We start from the raw sequence: 19,454 nt of genomic DNA, 5'->3' as shown, positions 1-19,454 counted from the left end.
AGCAATGCTATATTCAAAAAAGTCAAAACATATTATATTATGCTTATTGACAATTAGTCGTAATTTTTTTCATCTAGTCCCACCCCTTTATTTATTTCTGGATCCGTGTCTTGATCTAAGGACAAAAGGTCTATGTAATGGGCTTATAGTATATGGGAACTTTGGTGATTTGAAAATTTTAGTCATTAATGTTAATCTATCAACATTCAACATTAATAATTTGTAAAAATTGCCAAAGTATAATAAATATTAAATACTAGTAGTAATATTATGCCTATTTTATAATTGTGTAAAACCTAAGGACTATTATCCTTAGTACAAACATTTTAATAACTAAGAAACTACTCATTATAATTTTGAATTAGATACACAATTAGATCACTAAAATATAATTTACCCGTAAAAGGGGGATTCTCATTAGAAAAAGAGAAATTTCTATCACCACAAGACACTCCATAAGTAGTATAAAAAAATCAAGAAATTGAAAAAATTTGTCAGATTATATTTAAAAATTACAAAAATCTGATTTTGAATAACTGCATTGTTGAAGAAAAAAGGATTGAGCCTTGAGCATGCTTGTTGAATCATCCCATATATTATATATTTTTATAGTATACCTAGTTAGTAGATACATTTTTAATTAGAATGAACAAATGATAATAACATAGGTAAAATAAAACCACTCTTGCTGGCCGTTCTTCAAATAAAAACAATAATACCGTTAAGAGTATTTGACTCACGTTTTGTTGTTGTTAAAGGTGCTATAAGGAAATGGAATGTACTTTCAAGGATATGTAAAGCATGTAATTTATTTCAATATTATTACTTTATTAGGTATCTGATAATTGTGTTTTACAAAAAATAGATTCCATAAGACTTAATAAATACATTAAAATCAAACTATTAATAAACATTAAGCAATGATTCGAAGGTGTTTATTGTTAAGTCAACGTAACTTCCTCCAAAATGATTCCTAAACAAAAATAATAAATTATAGAAAAATATTAATTTATTCATAACATTTAATAATTAATAATACAACTATATATTCATACCAATGATTTAAATAATGAAACAAATGATATAATAACTTTCTATTTTCAAATCCATTAGACTTTGGTATTTTTTTAAAATACGCTTCAAAAAAATCCATAGAAGTACCTCCAAATAGTGAAATGGAAGCAATATCATATTCATGATGCCCATAAAATGTAGCTGGATCAAAAATCACTACATAAACACACATCATACCAATAGTGAAAATATTCATTAAAATAGTGAGTACTAAACTCTGACTCACGGGAGAAGATTACCGTTTTGGCGTTTCATGTATGCATATTGACGGTATCTACCTGTCTGAATACGTATATATGAGCGGAATTGAATATATTTTAGTCAGGACTTGGTAATCGTTCCTTATAGGCAGAGTTTAGGTATATATTGGTTACACATTAATATATTTTTAACCTGGTTTTGAATTTGATTGAGCAGTATTTCCTGGCCACAAGTCTCCATGAAGTAATGATGGCTTAACTTCTATCCTCTCAAAGAATTTTGGAATTATTTGTTTCAGTTGAGGCCAATAATTTTCAATTATTTTCTATTTAAAACAATATTAGTACCGGTATTAATGTAAAAACAATATATTTTATAATTTAATATAAGAGTTAGATAAATGCCAGTTACTTTTTTTTTCAAATTGTTTCCAGGATTTGATTGCAGCAACTGTATTTGATACTCCAAACGATTTTCTGTATAGAATGTCTGTAAAGTGTTTCTGCATAATATTAACAACATTTTAAAACAACTATAAGAAAAATATCTATTTTAAATTTTTATACAATCCAATCATCAGTCCATGTATTATTTTGAGGTAAAAATCCACAACACGTTTCAACATGAAATCCAAATTTGTTTATATGTGGTTGACCATCTTGTAAATTAAACATATGCATATCTGCTAATTGACTACCTAATTCTGATGAACATTTCTTATTCAAAGAACTCATTTTCCAATAGTCCATCACAATAAAATGTTGACCACTATTTGTGCAACCAGTGGCAATTGGACAAGGAGCTGAAATTGTATTTGTACTACATATTGCTTTAAGGCCTTCTAATTCACCATTGAACATCTTATCGGACTGTAATTATTAATATATAAGTAATATATTGGAAAAATTGTATGTTTTTAAAGTTCAAATCAAGAATGTAGTAAAAATTATACCCCTGGTTTTGAGTTGTCTTTAACAAACAATAATTTATTCTCTTCTGTTTGATAAACTGAACTATTATTAATACAGCCTTCGTTTATACGTATATTCAATTTTGTTATGCTGGTTTCAAGTATATTTTCTAGTTCATTTTCCATTTTAATACATTTAAACTTTGTTAGGTGTTAGTAAATGGATAATGTATTAAAAAAAAATTCAGCCACCGAGATCTGAATTAAAACTTATATATTATAAATTATAATCACAGATAATAATTACCAAGACTTAAAAAATATTTTTATATTATATTAATATATTGTATGGTAATACCCACGGTTAATACTGGTATTACCCATAGACCTGATAATAAATTATTATCAGGTCTATCATGGGTCTATGGTTTTGTCACAGAATATAACAATTGGTTTTGTGGTGGTCACCAATGAGGTGTTACCGGGGGGCTGAGGTAGCGTAGGTGGTGATACGCGTCGTAATCGCCACAGTTTCATACGTCAATGATTACCCCTTTTATGTTCTTTCTCTCTTTTCTCTCTTCGGTCTTTCTTCTTTCTTTCTCTTATATGATTCCCGCGCATCGATAGCAGGGCGGAGTAGAATGCGCAGGCTGTCCATTATTTAGTAAAGTTATGCTATGCTATGATCTCTATTAAGGTCATCAGCTGCTGATCCATAGAAATGTTTGTGGATCGTACAGTGTGACCACGGGAAACCAAACATTATATAATGGTGGGCGGGGTCGTCAAAGGACGACGCCATTTTGTCGATCCGTGTTGCGACTTGCAGACCTTTGGCAGGGAGTGTGGGAGAAGGGAATTTACTTCCTAGTTCCGAGTTTTGATGTCACATCGTAGGCCATACTATTATAACTACTTGCAACTCGCAAGTCTTAAGTCCGAAAGATTTTCAATTTCCTATTTTCCGTCTGTGTCTGCTGACGAATAATTTAAATTTCTTTGTTATTTTTCGGTCACACGTTTCGTCGTCTATGCTCCGTCTTGTGACTTACGTCGTCTACGCGATGATCTGACTGTCCTATGTAAAAGTCAGTCGATTGATATTTTCATTGTTTCTTTGTTATTTTTTTAATTTCGTCTGATAAGTGACGGACAGCGGACAATTCAACGACGAACACCACTTAACATGGAAAGTCTGTGCAACTACGCCAGTGACGACGACAATAGTCCGACTAGTCCGAGTCCCCGGAGGGAAGTCGCTGTAAGTTCATTTTTAATTTATAGTCTACTATCCCGGTTACACTTACATAATTCATGACGTCGAGTGCTATTATATTAATAAATAATAAGTTTACTCACAAATTTCATGGTCATATTGTATACCTAAATTGTTACACCTTTAGGCTATAATTAATTAACACCCTAATTACGACTTAAATGGTGATTTACATAATATACTATACACTATATAGGTACGTGTTTAATGTTATCAGCAGCTGATTGTGTCTTAATTGGGAAGACTACTTAACATTGAGTATTTAAAATAATATTAAATTATTATTCTACTTGTTTTTATTACTTACAACCATAAATGTAATGATATTTTTAGAAATAAAATATAAATAAATCATTAAATAACTAACCAATTCAAATTTATCAATACGTGCCTAAATAAATTTATATCACACCTTCTATTAAATATTTTTAGACTAAACTTACCAGAACTAATGGAATGGAAGCTGATGCAAATTATGAACAAGTTACCATGGATATGAGTGAGGTATGGATAAGTACAACATTAATCTATTCCGATTAATGTTAGTTAAGGAAATTTAAATTACTCTTAAGATCATTAGGTAGATGAATTTTTATATTTTTAACATTTAAATTATTGCTTATACTTAACCTATAACGTCGTGGAGAATATTTTTTTTTAGATTTTAAGTGTGTATGATTTGTCATTTAAATCAGTTATTTCCGGACAGACTTAGAAAATATAATATTTAATGGTCTCTATTAATTTATATACATTTTCTAAATATATTTTTTTTATTTAGTTCAGAATAAGAACATATGGTTTGAACTATTTTCTTATTTTTAGTAATTTTTACTACATCCGTAAACCATCTAAATTGTATTATTTGTTAACATACCACAACTATATTCAAAATTAATAGGTAGTACTTGGATAAATACTTTTCAACTGTTTATCATAAGAAAGTTAAATTATTAAAAGTTTTAAACTTTTGTATCCTCATCATAACAATAAAACTTAAGAATATAGTATAGTGGTACTAATATATTGTTACAAATATAGTACCTAATAGTTGTATTTTCATGACAATGTTAAAATTTGTTCTGGCTCACAAAAATTAATTAATCAATTAAAAGATTATAGTTACATATCTTAATTTCGTACATTTTAATTCCACTAAATCCTCATTATGATATTTTTGTTTTCATTCTGAAGATTTTATTAAAGAGACCAGCCATTCAGTATGATTACACAAGTCGTCCTGGTTAAATTCATATTACCAAAACTGAAGGTGGGTAAAACATATTTTGATGTAGGCTATACAAAAAAAAAATTTAAGTAAGCTAATAATTCAATCTAAAAAAAAGTAAATTCCGGTTAAAACCAATATTAACACGAAATTGTTCTGAAATTATATATAAAATAGTCCACGAGTAGTCAATCGACTGTGGGAGAGTCTCTTGCCACTGATTCTTTGCGCCGCTTGAAGAGGAATATTGAATGCGGCTGATTATCAATACTGTACATTCACATTGGTGAGTAATAACGAAAACAATCAGGTAAACCCTTTCCCGCTAGACGTCATTCTCTGTGAGCTGTGGCCTTGAAGAAGGTATATTTTTTATTTATCATTAACTGTTAGGTGTTAATTATTAATTTAAAACACCAATATTGACTCTTTACTTTTTTTTTCAACATATATTTTATATTTTTAATTACTAAATTATATTTGATAATATCTTATCAATTATATATTTACGTATTTAAACATAATTGACTGATAATAAAACAACTATGTTTTATATGATAAAAAAAAATTTTAATTACTTTTTTTATCTAATTATTAATTTAGTTCTATATTTTCAGCAGGAATCAAACCATAGCTCAACAAAATCACCTCCACTTAAAAGTCAAACTTCACCTTCCAGTTCAGCATCATCCCCTCCTTCTGTATCGCAAACTTCGAGATCACGTCATACCAGCAAACATGGAAATCATAGTGATACAAAAACAAATAGTTCAGATGAAGAAAAAAAAAGTCATACCCGTCATAGAAGGTATAGTTTCTTTTTATGCCACTCATATATTTTAAAATCAATATATTATAGTTATTATATATATATTTATGTATACATATAAATTAGAAATAAATCAAGGGATCGTCATAGTAAAAAACATTCTCGTCGGTCAAGGAGTCGCAGTAGCGGTAGAAAACGTTCTCGGCGATCTCGTAGTCATAGCCGTAACAAAAAACGATCGCGTCGATCACGCAGTCGAAGTGAAAGGTATGTGTTTATCGCTTTACTATAAGTATATTTATCAAGGGATTAGAACATTAAATGTTAACTATAATTTTATTGTTTCTGGTAAAGAAATGGTAATAGCAGGAGATCAAGTCCTCATTCTAGACATGAAACAAAGAATCACAATAAGCACAGTCGGTCTAAAAGTAAAGAAAAATATACATCATCACATAATTATTTCTTAGAAAAGAAGGCTAACAATAAACGGCAAAGTAATTATTTTTTTAGTTTGATTTAATTTAAACAAAGTAAAGCTATATTTTATTAATGATTATTATTTAGTTTTAGATAAATTGGGAATTGAATTAAAAGTTCCCACAGTTGGAAATTCTGTACTGCCATCAACCACAATAGTCACCCCTCAGCTATTGCTACAAAAATCTATGGAAGCACAAGTTGAAAAAGTAAAAGAACAAACAGGCATAGAGTTACCATCTTATTATAATCCAGTAGCTGTAAACCCTAACAAATACGCTGAACAGATTCAAAAACGAAAACTTTTATGGGGAAATAAACAAAACAATGAGGTTGTTAAACAAATTGAAGAGGCTAAACCACCTGTAATAACTAACAACAAGACTGCAACCATTTGGCAGTCCACAAAATTTGGAGATCAGGATGGCAAAGTAACTGCCAAGTTCAAAAGGCTAATGGGCATCAAAGATCCGATAGGTAGTCAATTATTACTAACTATATTTTATATATTTTTTTTAATTAATACATTTTTAATATATACCTAGGTGTTGATAATCAAACATCTCAACAAGGACAATCAAAAGACATTATTAAAAAACAAGAAGAAATGTTTAACTCAATGGAAAGTCAATATGAAGTTGCTCGCATGGCAACACATACTCACCGAGGGCTGGGTCTTGGTTTTGGTACATTTCAACAGCGGTAGATCTTATCTATTAACATTTAAATAAATATTGTACATTGAAACCACACTATTAGTATTTAATTTTAGATTTCTTAATCTGGAATCTTTTGTATATTTTACACTTATCATATTTATGTTTTATTTAAATACATAACGTAATTTTGTTGTTGATATTATATAAGCCTTTTTAAATTCATTATAGTTCCCTATGAGACCATTTGGTTGTTTCATATTGTTCTTCGCTGTAATAGTGTTTCTTGATTATGAGTGCAACATTCTTTGCACCAATACAACTCATTTCCATGGCACTTGCTGCCCACTCAATGGCGTTTATGTGATAAAGCCGATCTGCTATGTGGAAACTTTGTGATTCTGTTGGGACTTTATAATGAGGATATGCTAACCAATCCACAACTTTAACATCACTTACATTTTCAAATAAATGGTCTATTTGATTGTTGGAAAGTGGATGTTGAGAAAATATTTTCCAAACATTTAAACTGGCAGTTTCATTGACTCCTTCAACATTACTGATTGAATTGAAAAATTCATTTTCGTTGTTTGATATGATTGTAATTGGTATAAGGTCATCCGAGATTGGAGAAAATTTTGTTCTTTTCATCTCGCCAACAACCAATGTACTTACTGTTTGGTGGTATTTACCAACTTTATTTAATGCTAATGGCATGTTAGAAAAAGTGATGGGTACTTTCTGATTTTCTGCAAGAGGTGCAGCAAACACAACATAGTCGTAAGTTGCCTTTTTTTTAAAATTAGTTAACAATGTATATGAATCATTGTTTTTAGTTATTTGGACAACATATTCTGGTACTAAATGTGCATTGGACTTTTCAAGAAGTTTTTCTACAACTCTTTTGTTACCTCCTTTTACAGACCATAAAGATCCATCCATTCCAGCCATAGAAACTGATCCTACATTAAAATTATAAACATTAGAATATTGCAGGATATTATATCTTACATTTTTATTTTAATATTAAAGGTCTAATAGTTTTATAATGTGAAATATAAAATTTAAATGTCTATAACAGATAAATTCTTAAATAATGGACTATTTCTTTTAAAGTTTATGTTTACCTCATTATAATCACAAGGTAAATTAAACGTTAACTATTTATTTTTTTAGAAATATATTTTAATGTAAAATTATTTAAGATAAATTAATTAACCTAAATTTAAAAATTAGTTATTGTGTTAATGTGCTCACAAATTCTTACCTACAAATTCGTGAACATTAGTATTTTGTCCGTAGTTCACTCTAAGAGACGCCTGTACAAGTTCAGTGATTAAAGGCTCAGAAAAATGTTCCTCTTTCAAGTATGCATCTCTCACTGATATATTAAGATAGTTGACAAATGAAGGATCCATTGCTGTTAGTAAGTCATATGTTGAATCAAAACTTACACCATTGGTTTGTAGTTCATATATTCTAAAAAGACAATAATTTTTTTTATAACAATTATTAGGTTTTTAATATGTTATTTCTAATTTTCTGACCTTTCAAACTTGTCAAGCATACTATTAATAAATTCTTGCAAACGTTTAATGCTGTAACCATACCGCCATAAGATATTCATCAAATTTACCAAATAGTTGTCATTCTCGATAAAATCAAAATCTTTTCCATTGTGCAACCCAAGTCGTTCATTTTTAAATACAGACTTACGTTTTTGAAGTCCTGATTTAAATAAATATAGTTAAAGACGGAACTTTAAATAATATTTATATTGGATAACTTACCTAAATTTGTTACGAAATTAGACATATATCTGTTCCTCTGGTGTATGACTGATCCACCAGTTTCATATTCATTGCCATCACTCATAATTACTGTGGCCAGTCTTCCACCAACTTGATTGCCCTCATATATATCTAAATTAACTAAATCTTTAAATATTTCTTTTAAAAAATATGCACAAGATGTTCCACCTATGCCACTACCGATTATTGCTGTAAAATAAAAGTTATAACTTAAATTAAACATTCAACTTTTAATTCAATAAACGACCTACCAATATTTAAATCTGCTTGGTGTGTACATTTTAATAGAGCTAAGAACCAAGTTAACACTACTATTTCCATCAAGTATTTCATTCTGTTTGCTTTGGCTGAACTAAAGAGCTACTTAAATTTATGGAACAACATTAAAGAGTGAGTAAATTATTAACAATCATATTTTTTAGAAAGGAAAAATAAATTAACTACTAACATATTTTTGTTAAATGATAACTAGGACAGGGTTCGGTTTTTTTCGTTAAGTATGAGTATAATTCAATAAAAAATAGTTTTTGTATGATATTATGAGCTGGGCTTTTGAAATTCGAAGTTTGTACTTTGTACTATATTAAACGATTATACAATATTATTATTTATTATTATATACTTGGTGAATATTGAATAACTGTGAGCTCGGCGTTTTCCAATTAAAATTGATAACAACTCTACTTATCAGTATGATAACTGTTCGGCCAAGGTGTATCAATATAATAATATCATATAAATATATACAACAACTATACCTATATACAACATGTAGCCTTTTTTATTTTGATAAAGGTAGACAAACTTATGAAAAATCTTGTATTACATTTTTAAATCTTAGATTTAAAAAGAAAAATTTTTATGAATTCTAAACTAAATAATTTGCTAATTTTCGTGATTTTCCCGTAATTTGTCATTGAACTTAAAATGCTTATAAAAAAACTGTGACTAAGGATTTTTGATATTTTTCAAATGTCATTGTAACAATATATTAGGAGCCTTGTATTAAATTTTCAAGCTTTTTTACACAACAAATAAAGTTTTATAAATGTCAATTCATAGAAAAAAAGACTAATAAAATTGGAAACCAACTGAAAATGTTCCTAAACAGTTCAAAACAAATCAAAATATTTTGAAAATTTTATCGTGTATAGAAAATTCAAATATAAACAACCAGTAAACATTTCATGTACATACTTTCATTTGTTTTAGTTTTTTTTTTTTTTTTAGAATAGGAAAACAACGTTTTATATTATATATTTTAACATAGGTACATTACGGGCGTGGCCCTATTTACATTTAATATTAATACAAGTAATTACAATAGTGGGATATGAGTTACACCAAAAACCAAAACTAATTTCGTTGAAAACCGATTTTGCGTGAAAATTCCCGTTTTTCCTTAATTTGAATGTTGTTTTTCCCGGCGCTTTTGAAAACTATTGAGAATTTTTAAAATTTGACCTTCTAATTGCACTAACTAGATTCACTTTCCCATCGAACAAGATACTGTTGAAAAAAATAGAAGCAGTTTTACTGCCCCAAACTGTGATGACAGACACAAAAAAAAAACACACATTATTGTAAAATCAATACATTCATCGCTCCGCTCAGAATCTAAAATATCAGAAAAATAACAGTTTTTAAAACTAAAAAATAAAATTATTTACTGACATTTTAACTATAGGTAAAAAACTATTAAGGAAATACCCAAAATATTTACTTACACATCGGGTATTTACCCAGAGGTGCATTTAAGGGGGGTGGCAACTGGGGCAAATGTCTCGGGTGCCAAATTTTAGGGGTGGGAAAATGTTTATAGTGAACAATTACCTATGAGAACTTTTTAAAAAATATTACTTTTTTTTAAAACTTACTAAAATTACAAGGATATCTGCTTAGTTTTTAAAAAATGAATACAATACAGATTTGGGAACTTAATTTTTCAATGAATGTATTCATTTTGGCTGTTATTTAAAAACCATTTCCAATTCTCCTCCAAGTATACAAGACATGTTTGTGTTTATAAGAAAGAATGATTTAAACGATTCTTTTATAATCTTACTAATCTATTGGTACGATTTTAAAATCTAATACAAGATTCCTCATAAGGTTATCTATAAATAGACTATCTACAAGAAAGTTAAATTAAATTTTTATGAGCGTTTGAAGTTCAAATTTTCACAACATTGGACATTCACTCGATTTCTTATGTAGTGATTTTCTTATTTTATTGTAATTCAAAAACGAATAACCGTAGACACTTGAGATTTATATCATATGTTTATTTTATCAATTCCTATATTTGATACAATTTTCAAAAGATTTTGACTTTTTCTGAGCTGTTTACAGACAATTTCAACATTAATTGTATATTCCTTGGGAGGGGGGGGTAGTAAAATGTCACCCCATGGGTTACTGTGTTTACCCACGGTACAACAATAAACCCTAGAGACTTCGTATAAGGTATAAATTATGTATGAAGTATTAATCTATGGCGGCTTCAATATTAGTCTGCTAATTTTCTAGTAGGTAGGTACCTAGTAAATTACTTGTAATAATATTAGTGTTATAATGTACTCGGATTATTAGATAATTATAGTAAAATAGCTCTTCTATTCGACCTTTTCAAAAAAAAATTAATTTGTTTAAAATATAGTTAAGCATATACTGTATAGTGCATTATTATATTGTAAAACCTAATAATTAGGTGGGTACGCCGACCTATCTCCAACTAAAATCTACTCAGTTAAAATGTTAATAATAAATTGTATGTTGGAAACTTATAATCGAACTTTTTCACTATAATTGCAGTTCTAAATCGATTTGAATGCATGCAAATTATTTGCTGACCTTTAAAACTAAATAGTTATAGCCAATATTTCGAGTTTTAGATACGCGTAGTATATACCTACATTTAACTATTAAAAAAAAAATGTTTTGTACCTATTTATAATGTAAATGACTATGAGTACCTATCATTATTATTATTATTATTATTATTATTTATTATTTTTTAATCAATATAATTTATATATTATTGGTAGGTTTAGTAGGTAGGTACTTAGTATACTTATTGCCTACTGGCTACTAGTCGTTGAACGATTTGATTGATATAATTTTTGAAATTCTTGTACATCATATTTTGGTGCCAATAGTGTTTGCAGTTTAAATTAAGAAAAAGAAATGATACCAAAAGAAATATCCAATATGGAAAATTGTATTCATGACATCAGAACAATTATTGCGATTCGAACAAAAAGAAAAAGATCATCATATTTTAAACAGTTAAAACCCATAATCATTGCATTAAAATTATTCGGAGTAATGCCATTTACTACACATACAAGCGGTATAGTCAACAAACTAAATTATTAATTGCAATTTACAAGTACCTAGGTAGCTAAAATTAAAACACGAACATCTATAAGTACTAATAGCTCTATACTATTCTGTTACAAATTTTAATTTAATTTTTCTGTTTCAAATTTAAACGTGTAAGAATATTTTTAAATCTAGTGTAAACAGTACATAACTATAGTTTACTACACATGTTGGTACTAAAACTTCTATTATTTTCATTAATTTTCATATATATATTATTACCTATAGATGTTCTGAAGACTTATAGGATGATTACAACGTACAAACGTGGATTGTGATTGATATTTGATAATTAGAAGCGTAGTTGTAAGTAAATCATTATTAAAAATAATTTTTCAATTACAATTATTGTGTATTTGTGTTGAATAATGAATATATGTATGTAGTTTGATTGATTGATGTTGAATATTATAATAATATATGTTAATTTTATTACTTAATAGCTAATACTAATGATAGTCATATATAGGCATATAGCATAATATTCGGATATTCGGATATTTATGAAATCTGGATTACACTGATAATTCGAATAATTAGAGTTGTTCGATTCAATTTTTCCATTCAATGACCCATTTATATATAATTTTAATAAATTGAATTACTACTAAATGTTTTGAACTTATCTTATTTCCGTCGCATACTCTCCGACTACTAGTATTGTCATTTGTCTTGCGCTAAGTCAAATTAAAAAATCAAATCCATATATTCGGATAAGAATTTGAATCAAATCCAGATTTGAATGCCCATATATTCGGATTTCATGCACACCACTGGCTGATACTTAAAAGTTATAATATATTAATATATACCTACTATAATAAATTAGTTATTAATTATTATTTAGTATTGAGTATTGACTGGAGTATACGGTCCAAATTAGGACGTATTTAAATTTAAATTGTATTGTTTTTTATAGGGCCAGTGTTTACATTATTTTCTTGGATCATGTTATACAGTTTGTCAGTTTTTGTATGTTTAAATGTTTTGTTTTTCTATAAATTATACGGGGATTACAAATATTTTGTCAAATCAGATACAATTGTTTTCAATTTGCTTCATAGAATTACTGGATCTTCGATAGCACTTATTTGCTTTATACTTCCCATTTACTGGACCGACATGAAAAATATACCAGAATACTGGGATCGTTGGACTATTTTCCAGGTTTGTAGTTATACAATATTGTTTAAAAACAGTCAAAAACCGAAATGTTTATTTTTCAGGACAAATTTGAATTGTGTATGCGAAAACCTTTTCAATTGAATATAACCAAACGAGTATGGTTTGTGACAATATTGCCCACCGCTTTTATGACACTCAATATAGTAGCAAGTTTATTATTTGTTAAGGGGTGGAAAGTAAATAATTCCATATTGTTTATTGGCATATTCGGCATCATAAACCTAACAACTGGATATTTTTATATCAACTGCCACATATTTCGAAATGTCAGCAAGGACATAAACCAACGTATAATGGTTAGAACTTATATAATAATCTAATCTAAATGGTCATACTAAGAATTTATAATTTTTAATCCTATTTACTTAAACAGACTATATAAAGTATAAAGTTATTCTCAACGGGGTGATAAAGAACAAACGTGTATCTATAGTTTGTAAAACTCAGACACGGTGTAAAATAGAATACAATTAAAGCAAAATAATTTAACCCCCTACCTAAATTAATATAAAAAAGTTTGATGTAAAAATAATACATATAAAGTTCATAAAAATAGTAAATTGTACAAAATACTCACTTATAAATTGGAAAATATTAATATGAGTTGGAATAATAACATTACTTCAAAAATCTAAATTAAAATATTACCGGTAAATAAACAGTCGTACACTCGTATGATTAGACGATTAGGTATTAGGTGATTCGCTGCCTATAGATAAATATTAAATAGGTACTTACCAGACCGCGGAAGGAAGATATAGGTACAAAAATACATAACATATTATTAAGTCGGTTTACCATGATATCGTTGAACGCGTAATCATAGTTTAATATTTTTTTTTGCAATTCAGAAAGGTTATACTTACAACCGTATACATTAAATAAAATAATTACGTATAAACAAGATACAGGTCAGTAAGGCTTGTTTTAAAGGAGTTCCGTTAAAACATTAACATTACTTCAAATTTCAACTTTTATTTTGTTTTAATTATTTGTCTAGGTAGGATGGGTTTAATTATTAAGAAGGTGTCTGGGCGATTAATTAATGCTCAAACCAATTATTATAGTCAGATATATTGTAATAAACATTTGAACAGGAGTTAATAGTGACAAAGGGATCGTCAACCCGATTTAGAGAGCACACAGAACTTTGGTGTTACATGTCACATCTCATAACGGATTTCGGGATCGTTCATGGTGGAATTTATAGTTCTACCGCAATTGTCATGTATATATCCAGTTCAGTATTATGGTTTTACTTCGTCATGACACTTATAAGCCCCGAGAACTACCTGGTCACCGTTATAATTGTGCCACTTGCATTTACAAATTCAATACTTATGGTGTATAGTGAAGCCGCATACATAGCTCTTTCAGAGGTACCTACCTACCTAAACTAACGTATTGTTTGCTTGTCACAATGTCACTTGACGATTACACAGCTAAAATTTATCATACTTACACATTTTAATTTATTCTTAAAAAATTTTCAGGTGGGAAAGAAATTACATTGGAAAATATTGAATTCAACCATGTGTGGTCTTGTGGAACAAACACAAAGAGAAGTAAGCTACTCGTGCAGTTGTTTTTAAAATATGTACCCATCTAATAATTTTTTTTATTAATATGGTATATTATACATTTTATTTTTAATAGATATATACATTTTGACACAATAAAAAATTGTGATATTAACTAATAAGCAGGGACTGGAATCTTTATGATTTTATCGGTTTGGGTTCTCAAAAATCCAAAATTTTGGTTTCAGTTAATACCGGTTTTAACCCTTTATATTTGACTTGCTTTTTATTTTATTTTTATCAATTAAGTACTGTATAAAAAAATTAACATATTAAGAACCTCTATTTAATGGCAGGTATTAATTGTAATTAAGTGTTGGTACCTATTTCAGAGTTTAGGTAATATAATATCATTAACACTAAAACCATAAAAGATATACTATTATAGTATTATATTCAATAATTTCAGTATTTCACTATAGGTACCAATTATAAACATTTTAAGATTAAAAAACATTACTAGCATATAATATGTATATTGTATATGAGTATATGACTAGCAAAACCTAAATTATATATTATAATATATTTAAAACATAACTAGCTATCTACTATGCCTACCTACCTACCTATTGGCTATTTTATTAGTTAATAATATTTAAATTTTAAACTAATAAACGATACCCACATTAGGTATATAAGTTAGGGAACAATTATGAGACAACTTACTCTGAAACACTTATAAACGTACAAATTGTTATTATTTTTAGAAATTCTACATGTTAGTTATTGCTAATTGCGATTTGTGATTCAATAATAATTGAACGCAGGTACCAGGCTTGTTATAGATTACATGGAAATTAGAATTTGGATTTTTGGAATTTGTTTTATGACAATTCTGTTGTACACATAATAATATTCTTATTTCTTAATATTGATATAAACTTTTATAGATCTATGATTTTATAATTATATGTTATTAGTTATTACTAATAAGTAGTGATAACTAACTTAATAATTATATTATACCTACAGCTATAGATAAAATATCTATTGGATTTTGGAACCGAAAAAAACCAAAATAACCTCTACATCAAAATATAGGTTTCGGTTTTAGTTCCTAAGAAAATGTATTTAAGGGTTCCGGTCCGGTTTCGGTCAATTTCGGTACGATTCCAGTCCCTGCTAATATGTGAAAATAAATATGAAAGTGAATTGATTGATTGAGGAAGCCATATCCTTCCAGTAGGTAGTGGTGTCATTTCCTATTGGCTATTTGTTTGTTTGTACTTTGTTTGCTTGTTTTTATATTATCAGTATATATACTTATTAGTTTACTAAATCTTGAAGACACTACAACGTTTTCACTCCAGGCGTCTTGGAGGATTACCAGGAATAACGTTGAAGGAAAAGTCGTGGATTAAGGGGTTTGTGTGAGACGTGAATACCAATGCAAGCATGGAACCTCTTAATGAAGTATTTTGATTCTTCCCGGACATTTTTTAGATGTACGTCAATGTGAAAGGTATGGTGAAGAATTTGTTATTTTTCCTAGGGTAATATTTTGTAATGACTGTATTTTTTCAAATTGGAGATTTGGAATTTCCCTGCATCTATTTGATTGGAGGATATAAATATATGTTCTGATTTGTTGTAGAGGGATTTGTACATTTGTAAATTATAGTAGTTTAATATATAAGTTATTGTTTTAAGTGTTTATTATTGTAATAAATAGTGTTTTAAGTATAAGTAGCCGGAAGTTAAGTCGTTGTCTGTTGGTTTTAATATGGTGAGCATATAGGTAAGTGTGCAGTTGCTTCCATCCATTGTTTGTTAAATTCTATACGGCTTCGGTATTTGACAACAAAAATTCTTTATAATTTATTTTGCATGCTATATAATTTAAAAAAACACCGACACGTTTTATATTTATGATTGATAATACCTTTGATTTTTATACAACGTCAATTTTTATAATTTACTTTGCAAATAAAATTTTAAAAAATACCAACATATTTTTAACCATACCTCTTTATAGACAGTTCTCAGCGTGTATGAAGTAGAAAGGAATTCGTGTTGTTAAAAACGACGGCTGTTTGGGAGTTTACGTGTTTGTATAACGGGATCCAAATGAGTTATTGCCAGAGACCAGAGTTACAGACTTACAGGGAAATATTGTACTTGTTTAATGGTAAATGTCATTTGGATGAATTGGTCTGGTTGACTTAAAATCGCCAATACTTGTACTAGTCCTCGCCATCAGAGGATGATGGTTTAATAGATTCAAGGACGCTTTGAAAAGGTCTGAGCTAGTTGGTATTATTGCCTTGTCGTCCATATGCTTCATCACTATAAAACGTTCGGTATAAATATTGAACAGAACTGAGGAGCGAATGCCTCCTCGTGAAACACCAGCTTTAGTGCCGCTATATGAGAATAAGCAGTTGAGCAGTTCTATAACGGAATTCAAAGTGTCGGTCATCAAAAAAAATTTAGTAAGTTGGGAGTAGACATTTCTAAACTTCATATTGCAGCCCCTCGTATCATGCTTTATTAAAAGTCTGTGAGATATACCTACCTGGGTACGGGTGCAAATTTATTTTATTTAAGAGTGAAGAAATCGTGTCAAGAATAGTGCGGTATAATATGAAGACTAGAACGATGTCAATAAAATTACTTATATGTTTCAGGTACAAGATTTTTTAGAAATGATTCAACTTTGTAGAACAAATATTACTTTTGGCGGTTTTTGTGACGTTAATAGAGAACTTTTTATCAACGTAAGTTTCTTCATAAGACAAGCAAGTAATTGTTATTTTACACATATTCTTTTTATATAACAATATCGTATTTATTTGAATATAAATTATAATAAATAATTGAATAAATATATGATAAAATAGAGAATTTAATTAATTCAATAAATATTTATTTTTAGTTTATATTCGCCGTATTTTTTAACTTAGTTGTTGCTTTTCAATCTCAAATAATTCCAAAACAATATACAACATCAGCTGACTGAAGTATTTTCATTAGAACTATTGAAAATCAAAAATCAAAATAATTAACTTAGTATTTTACCTCTGAGTAATAATGTGTTATTATAGTTATTATAATTATTGTTGCATTAGGCACGAATACACGATATATAGGTATGGATATTTACATTTTTTTTATAGATCTAATGGATCTTTATTTGTTCCTGCAGTTAATATAATTATGGGTGGATTATCTGGATTTAGATATTTAATTTTATGTGATATTATGTAATGTGATATTTTGCTTAAGCCTTAAATTGTTTTTTAATGTATTAGCTATAATAATAATTCAATCTGTTACTTAATGCGAACGTAATTTAATTTAAAACTATCGTTCATTGTTATGTACTTTGTCATACGAATAAATAAATATAATTTTGATTATTAGATACTCAACAATTTTTGTATATTGTGTGATGTATGTTTATATTATGTTTATAGTTGTTATAAATAACCAACACTTATTTTAGATTCTGAGCGGAGAGATTTACTATGATGTATTTTTTTTTGTATATGTCATTACGTTTTGGAGCAGAAAAAAAGTTTCAATTTTAAAATGTTAGGGTGGTTCTGTTAGAACATTGGATCTATTTTCTAGTTGGAATTTTGGATGATCAAGACTAAAGAAAATCTTTTTAACTCCTGTACTTTTTAAAACAATCGACAAAAATAATAAAAATAAAAACAATGAAAAAACGGGAATATTTATGAAACATCAAATTTTGATACATGACAATTTCACTGAATGTTTATATTTTCATTTTCTATACACCATACAATTTTGACTTGTTTTCAGATGTTTACGGACAATTTCAAATTTCAATTTTTGTTTCTAAAAATATCAATAAAATTTTATTTGTTGAACCAAAATGCGTGAAAATGTAATAATGCAAGGATTCTGATATATTGTTACAATAGTATTTGAAAAATAATAAAAATACATAGGCACAATTTTCTTTTATAAGCATATAAAGTTCAAATTTTGACAATTTTTATCAAATGGAAAATTTACAAATTATTTTGTAGTTAAAAATGTATAAAACGTTTAACTTTTATAACTAAGGATTGAAAATTTAAAACAAAGTAAACAGTTTAAATATAAATTATTTTATTCACAATAATATCGTCAAATATATACTTAGTACATAATATCATAGGCAGTCTGACCGTCTTCGCTCAGAATCGTTTTTCTTATACAATGATATTATATCATTGAATTCAAATTTAACATCATCCATTACAGTGACCTATTTGTGATTAGTGCGAGTTACAAAATATCTTGATTAATTATGAAATTCAAATAATTTCATAACGGCATACCTAAATATAATTTTCAAATAAAAAAAGGAGTGTAAATGAATGTCGCTCTGCTGTGCAGTAGGTACAGTAGGTGCAAGTGGGTCACTGTAATAGTGTAATGGGTGGTGTTAAATTTGAATTCAATGATACAATATCATTTTGTATAAGAAAAACGATTCTGAGCGAAAACGGTCAGTCAGCCTATGATATTACCAAGTATAATTGATGATATTATTGTGAATAAAGTAATTTATATATAACCTATTTACGTAGAGCCTTGTTTTAAATTTTCAATCCTTAGCTATAAAAGTTTAACATTTTATACATTTTTAACTTCAAAATAATTATTAAATTTTAAATATGATAATTTTTGTCAAAATCTGAATTTTAAATGCTCATAAAAAAAATTGTGCTTATGTATTTTTAATATTTTCAACTGCTATTGTAGCAATATATAAGGAGCCTTGCATTCAATTAAAAAAAAATTTTTATTTATATTTATAGAAAAAAAAACTAAAAAAATTGAAAACTGACAATGTCAGTAAACTGCTCAAAAAGAATCAAAATATTTTCAAAATTGTATAGTGTAAAGAAAATGAAAATATAAACATTCAGTAAAA

At 27.9% G+C, this 19,454-nt stretch overlaps 4 protein-coding genes across 8 annotated transcripts; 2 read left to right on the top strand and 2 right to left on the bottom strand.

Moving 5' to 3' along the window:
• Window positions 1-807: 807 nt before the first annotated feature.
• LOC132950163 (ketosamine-3-kinase-like) lies at window positions 808-2,570 on the bottom strand. Its single transcript, XM_061021419.1, has 6 exons — window positions 2,228-2,570; window positions 1,842-2,144; window positions 1,687-1,764; window positions 1,468-1,600; window positions 1,056-1,230; window positions 808-973 (listed from the first exon to the last, which is right to left on the bottom strand). Exons 1-6 carry the CDS (start codon window positions 2,369-2,371, stop codon window positions 904-906), a joined length of 903 nt encoding a protein of 300 aa, XP_060877402.1. The 5' UTR covers window positions 2,372-2,570; the 3' UTR covers window positions 808-903.
• Window positions 2,571-3,084: 514 nt separating this feature from the next.
• Window positions 3,085-6,797, top strand: LOC132950162 (arginine/serine-rich coiled-coil protein 2-like). Of its 4 annotated transcripts, none has more exons than XM_061021416.1 (7): window positions 3,085-3,449; window positions 3,897-3,968; window positions 5,313-5,500; window positions 5,588-5,728; window positions 5,816-5,958; window positions 6,029-6,418; window positions 6,487-6,797. In XM_061021416.1, exons 1-7 carry the CDS (start codon window positions 3,375-3,377, stop codon window positions 6,645-6,647), a joined length of 1,170 nt encoding a protein of 389 aa, XP_060877399.1. In that variant the 5' UTR covers window positions 3,085-3,374; the 3' UTR covers window positions 6,648-6,797. The 4 variants fall into 4 exon arrangements, with proteins under 4 accessions (XP_060877399.1, XP_060877398.1, XP_060877401.1 ...); XM_061021415.1 differs by having other exon boundaries at window positions 5,310-5,500; XM_061021418.1 differs by lacking the exon at window positions 3,897-3,968.
• Window positions 6,798-6,822: 25 nt separating this feature from the next.
• LOC132950161 (prenylcysteine oxidase 1-like) lies at window positions 6,823-9,060 on the bottom strand. Of its 2 annotated transcripts, none has more exons than XM_061021414.1 (6): window positions 8,857-9,060; window positions 8,660-8,771; window positions 8,388-8,597; window positions 8,145-8,325; window positions 7,865-8,076; window positions 6,823-7,559 (listed from the first exon to the last, which is right to left on the bottom strand). In XM_061021414.1, exons 2-6 carry the CDS (start codon window positions 8,739-8,741, stop codon window positions 6,823-6,825), a joined length of 1,422 nt encoding a protein of 473 aa, XP_060877397.1. In that variant the 5' UTR covers window positions 8,742-8,771; window positions 8,857-9,060. The 2 variants fall into 2 exon arrangements, with proteins under 2 accessions (XP_060877397.1, XP_060877396.1); XM_061021413.1 differs by having other exon boundaries at window positions 8,660-8,768.
• A 2,414-nt stretch (window positions 9,061-11,474) lies between these two features.
• On the top strand, window positions 11,475-17,719 carry LOC132951075 (gustatory and odorant receptor 22). The gene is given in 8 exon segments (XM_061022769.1): window positions 11,475-11,760; window positions 12,712-12,823; window positions 12,826-12,959; window positions 13,019-13,273; window positions 14,075-14,356; window positions 14,471-14,542; window positions 17,188-17,277; window positions 17,436-17,719. Coding segments are annotated over 7 exon segments (966 nt in total). The 5' UTR covers window positions 11,475-11,760; window positions 12,712-12,774; the 3' UTR covers window positions 17,520-17,719.
• Window positions 17,720-19,454: the final 1,735 nt, after the last annotated feature.

Source organism: Metopolophium dirhodum, chromosome 8 (assembly GCF_019925205.1).
Source record: "Metopolophium dirhodum isolate CAU chromosome 8, ASM1992520v1, whole genome shotgun sequence".
Classification (NCBI taxonomy): Eukaryota; Metazoa; Arthropoda; class Insecta; order Hemiptera; family Aphididae; genus Metopolophium; species Metopolophium dirhodum.
The sequence above is the reverse complement of the archived record's forward strand: the minus strand, read 5'-3'. Positions and strand labels throughout refer to the sequence as shown.

What these genes read in the sequence shown, in the direction of transcription:
- LOC132950161 (XM_061021414.1), bottom strand. Translation starts at nt 8,741, where the DNA reads ATGAAATACTTGATGGAAATAGTAGTGTTAACTTGGTTCTTAGCTCTA. An exon ending in TAATTTCGTAACAAATTTAG is followed by an intron (nt 8,326 to 8,387) that starts GTAAGTTATCCA and finishes TATTTAAATCAG; the next exon opens with GACTTCAAAAACGTAAGTCT. An exon ending in TAATGTTCACGAATTTGTAG is followed by an intron (nt 7,560 to 7,864) that starts GTAAGAATTTGT and finishes ATTTTAATGTAG; the next exon opens with GATCAGTTTCTATGGCTGGA.
- LOC132950162 (XM_061021415.1), top strand. Translation starts at nt 3,375, where the DNA reads ATGGAAAGTCTGTGCAACTACGCCAGTGACGACGACAATAGTCCGACT. An exon ending in GGCTAACAATAAACGGCAAA is followed by an intron (nt 5,959 to 6,028) that starts GTAATTATTTTT and finishes ATTATTATTTAG; the next exon opens with TTTTAGATAAATTGGGAATT. An exon ending in GGGCATCAAAGATCCGATAG is followed by an intron (nt 6,419 to 6,486) that starts GTAGTCAATTAT and finishes ATATATACCTAG; the next exon opens with GTGTTGATAATCAAACATCT.
- LOC132950163 (XM_061021419.1), bottom strand. Translation starts at nt 2,371, where the DNA reads ATGGAAAATGAACTAGAAAATATACTTGAAACCAGCATAACAAAATTG. An exon ending in CATGGACTGATGATTGGATT is followed by an intron (nt 1,765 to 1,841) that starts GTATAAAAATTT and finishes AACACTTTACAG; the next exon opens with ACATTCTATACAGAAAATCG. An exon ending in GAAACAATTTGAAAAAAAAA is followed by an intron (nt 1,601 to 1,686) that starts GTAACTGGCATT and finishes TGTTTTAAATAG; the next exon opens with AAAATAATTGAAAATTATTG.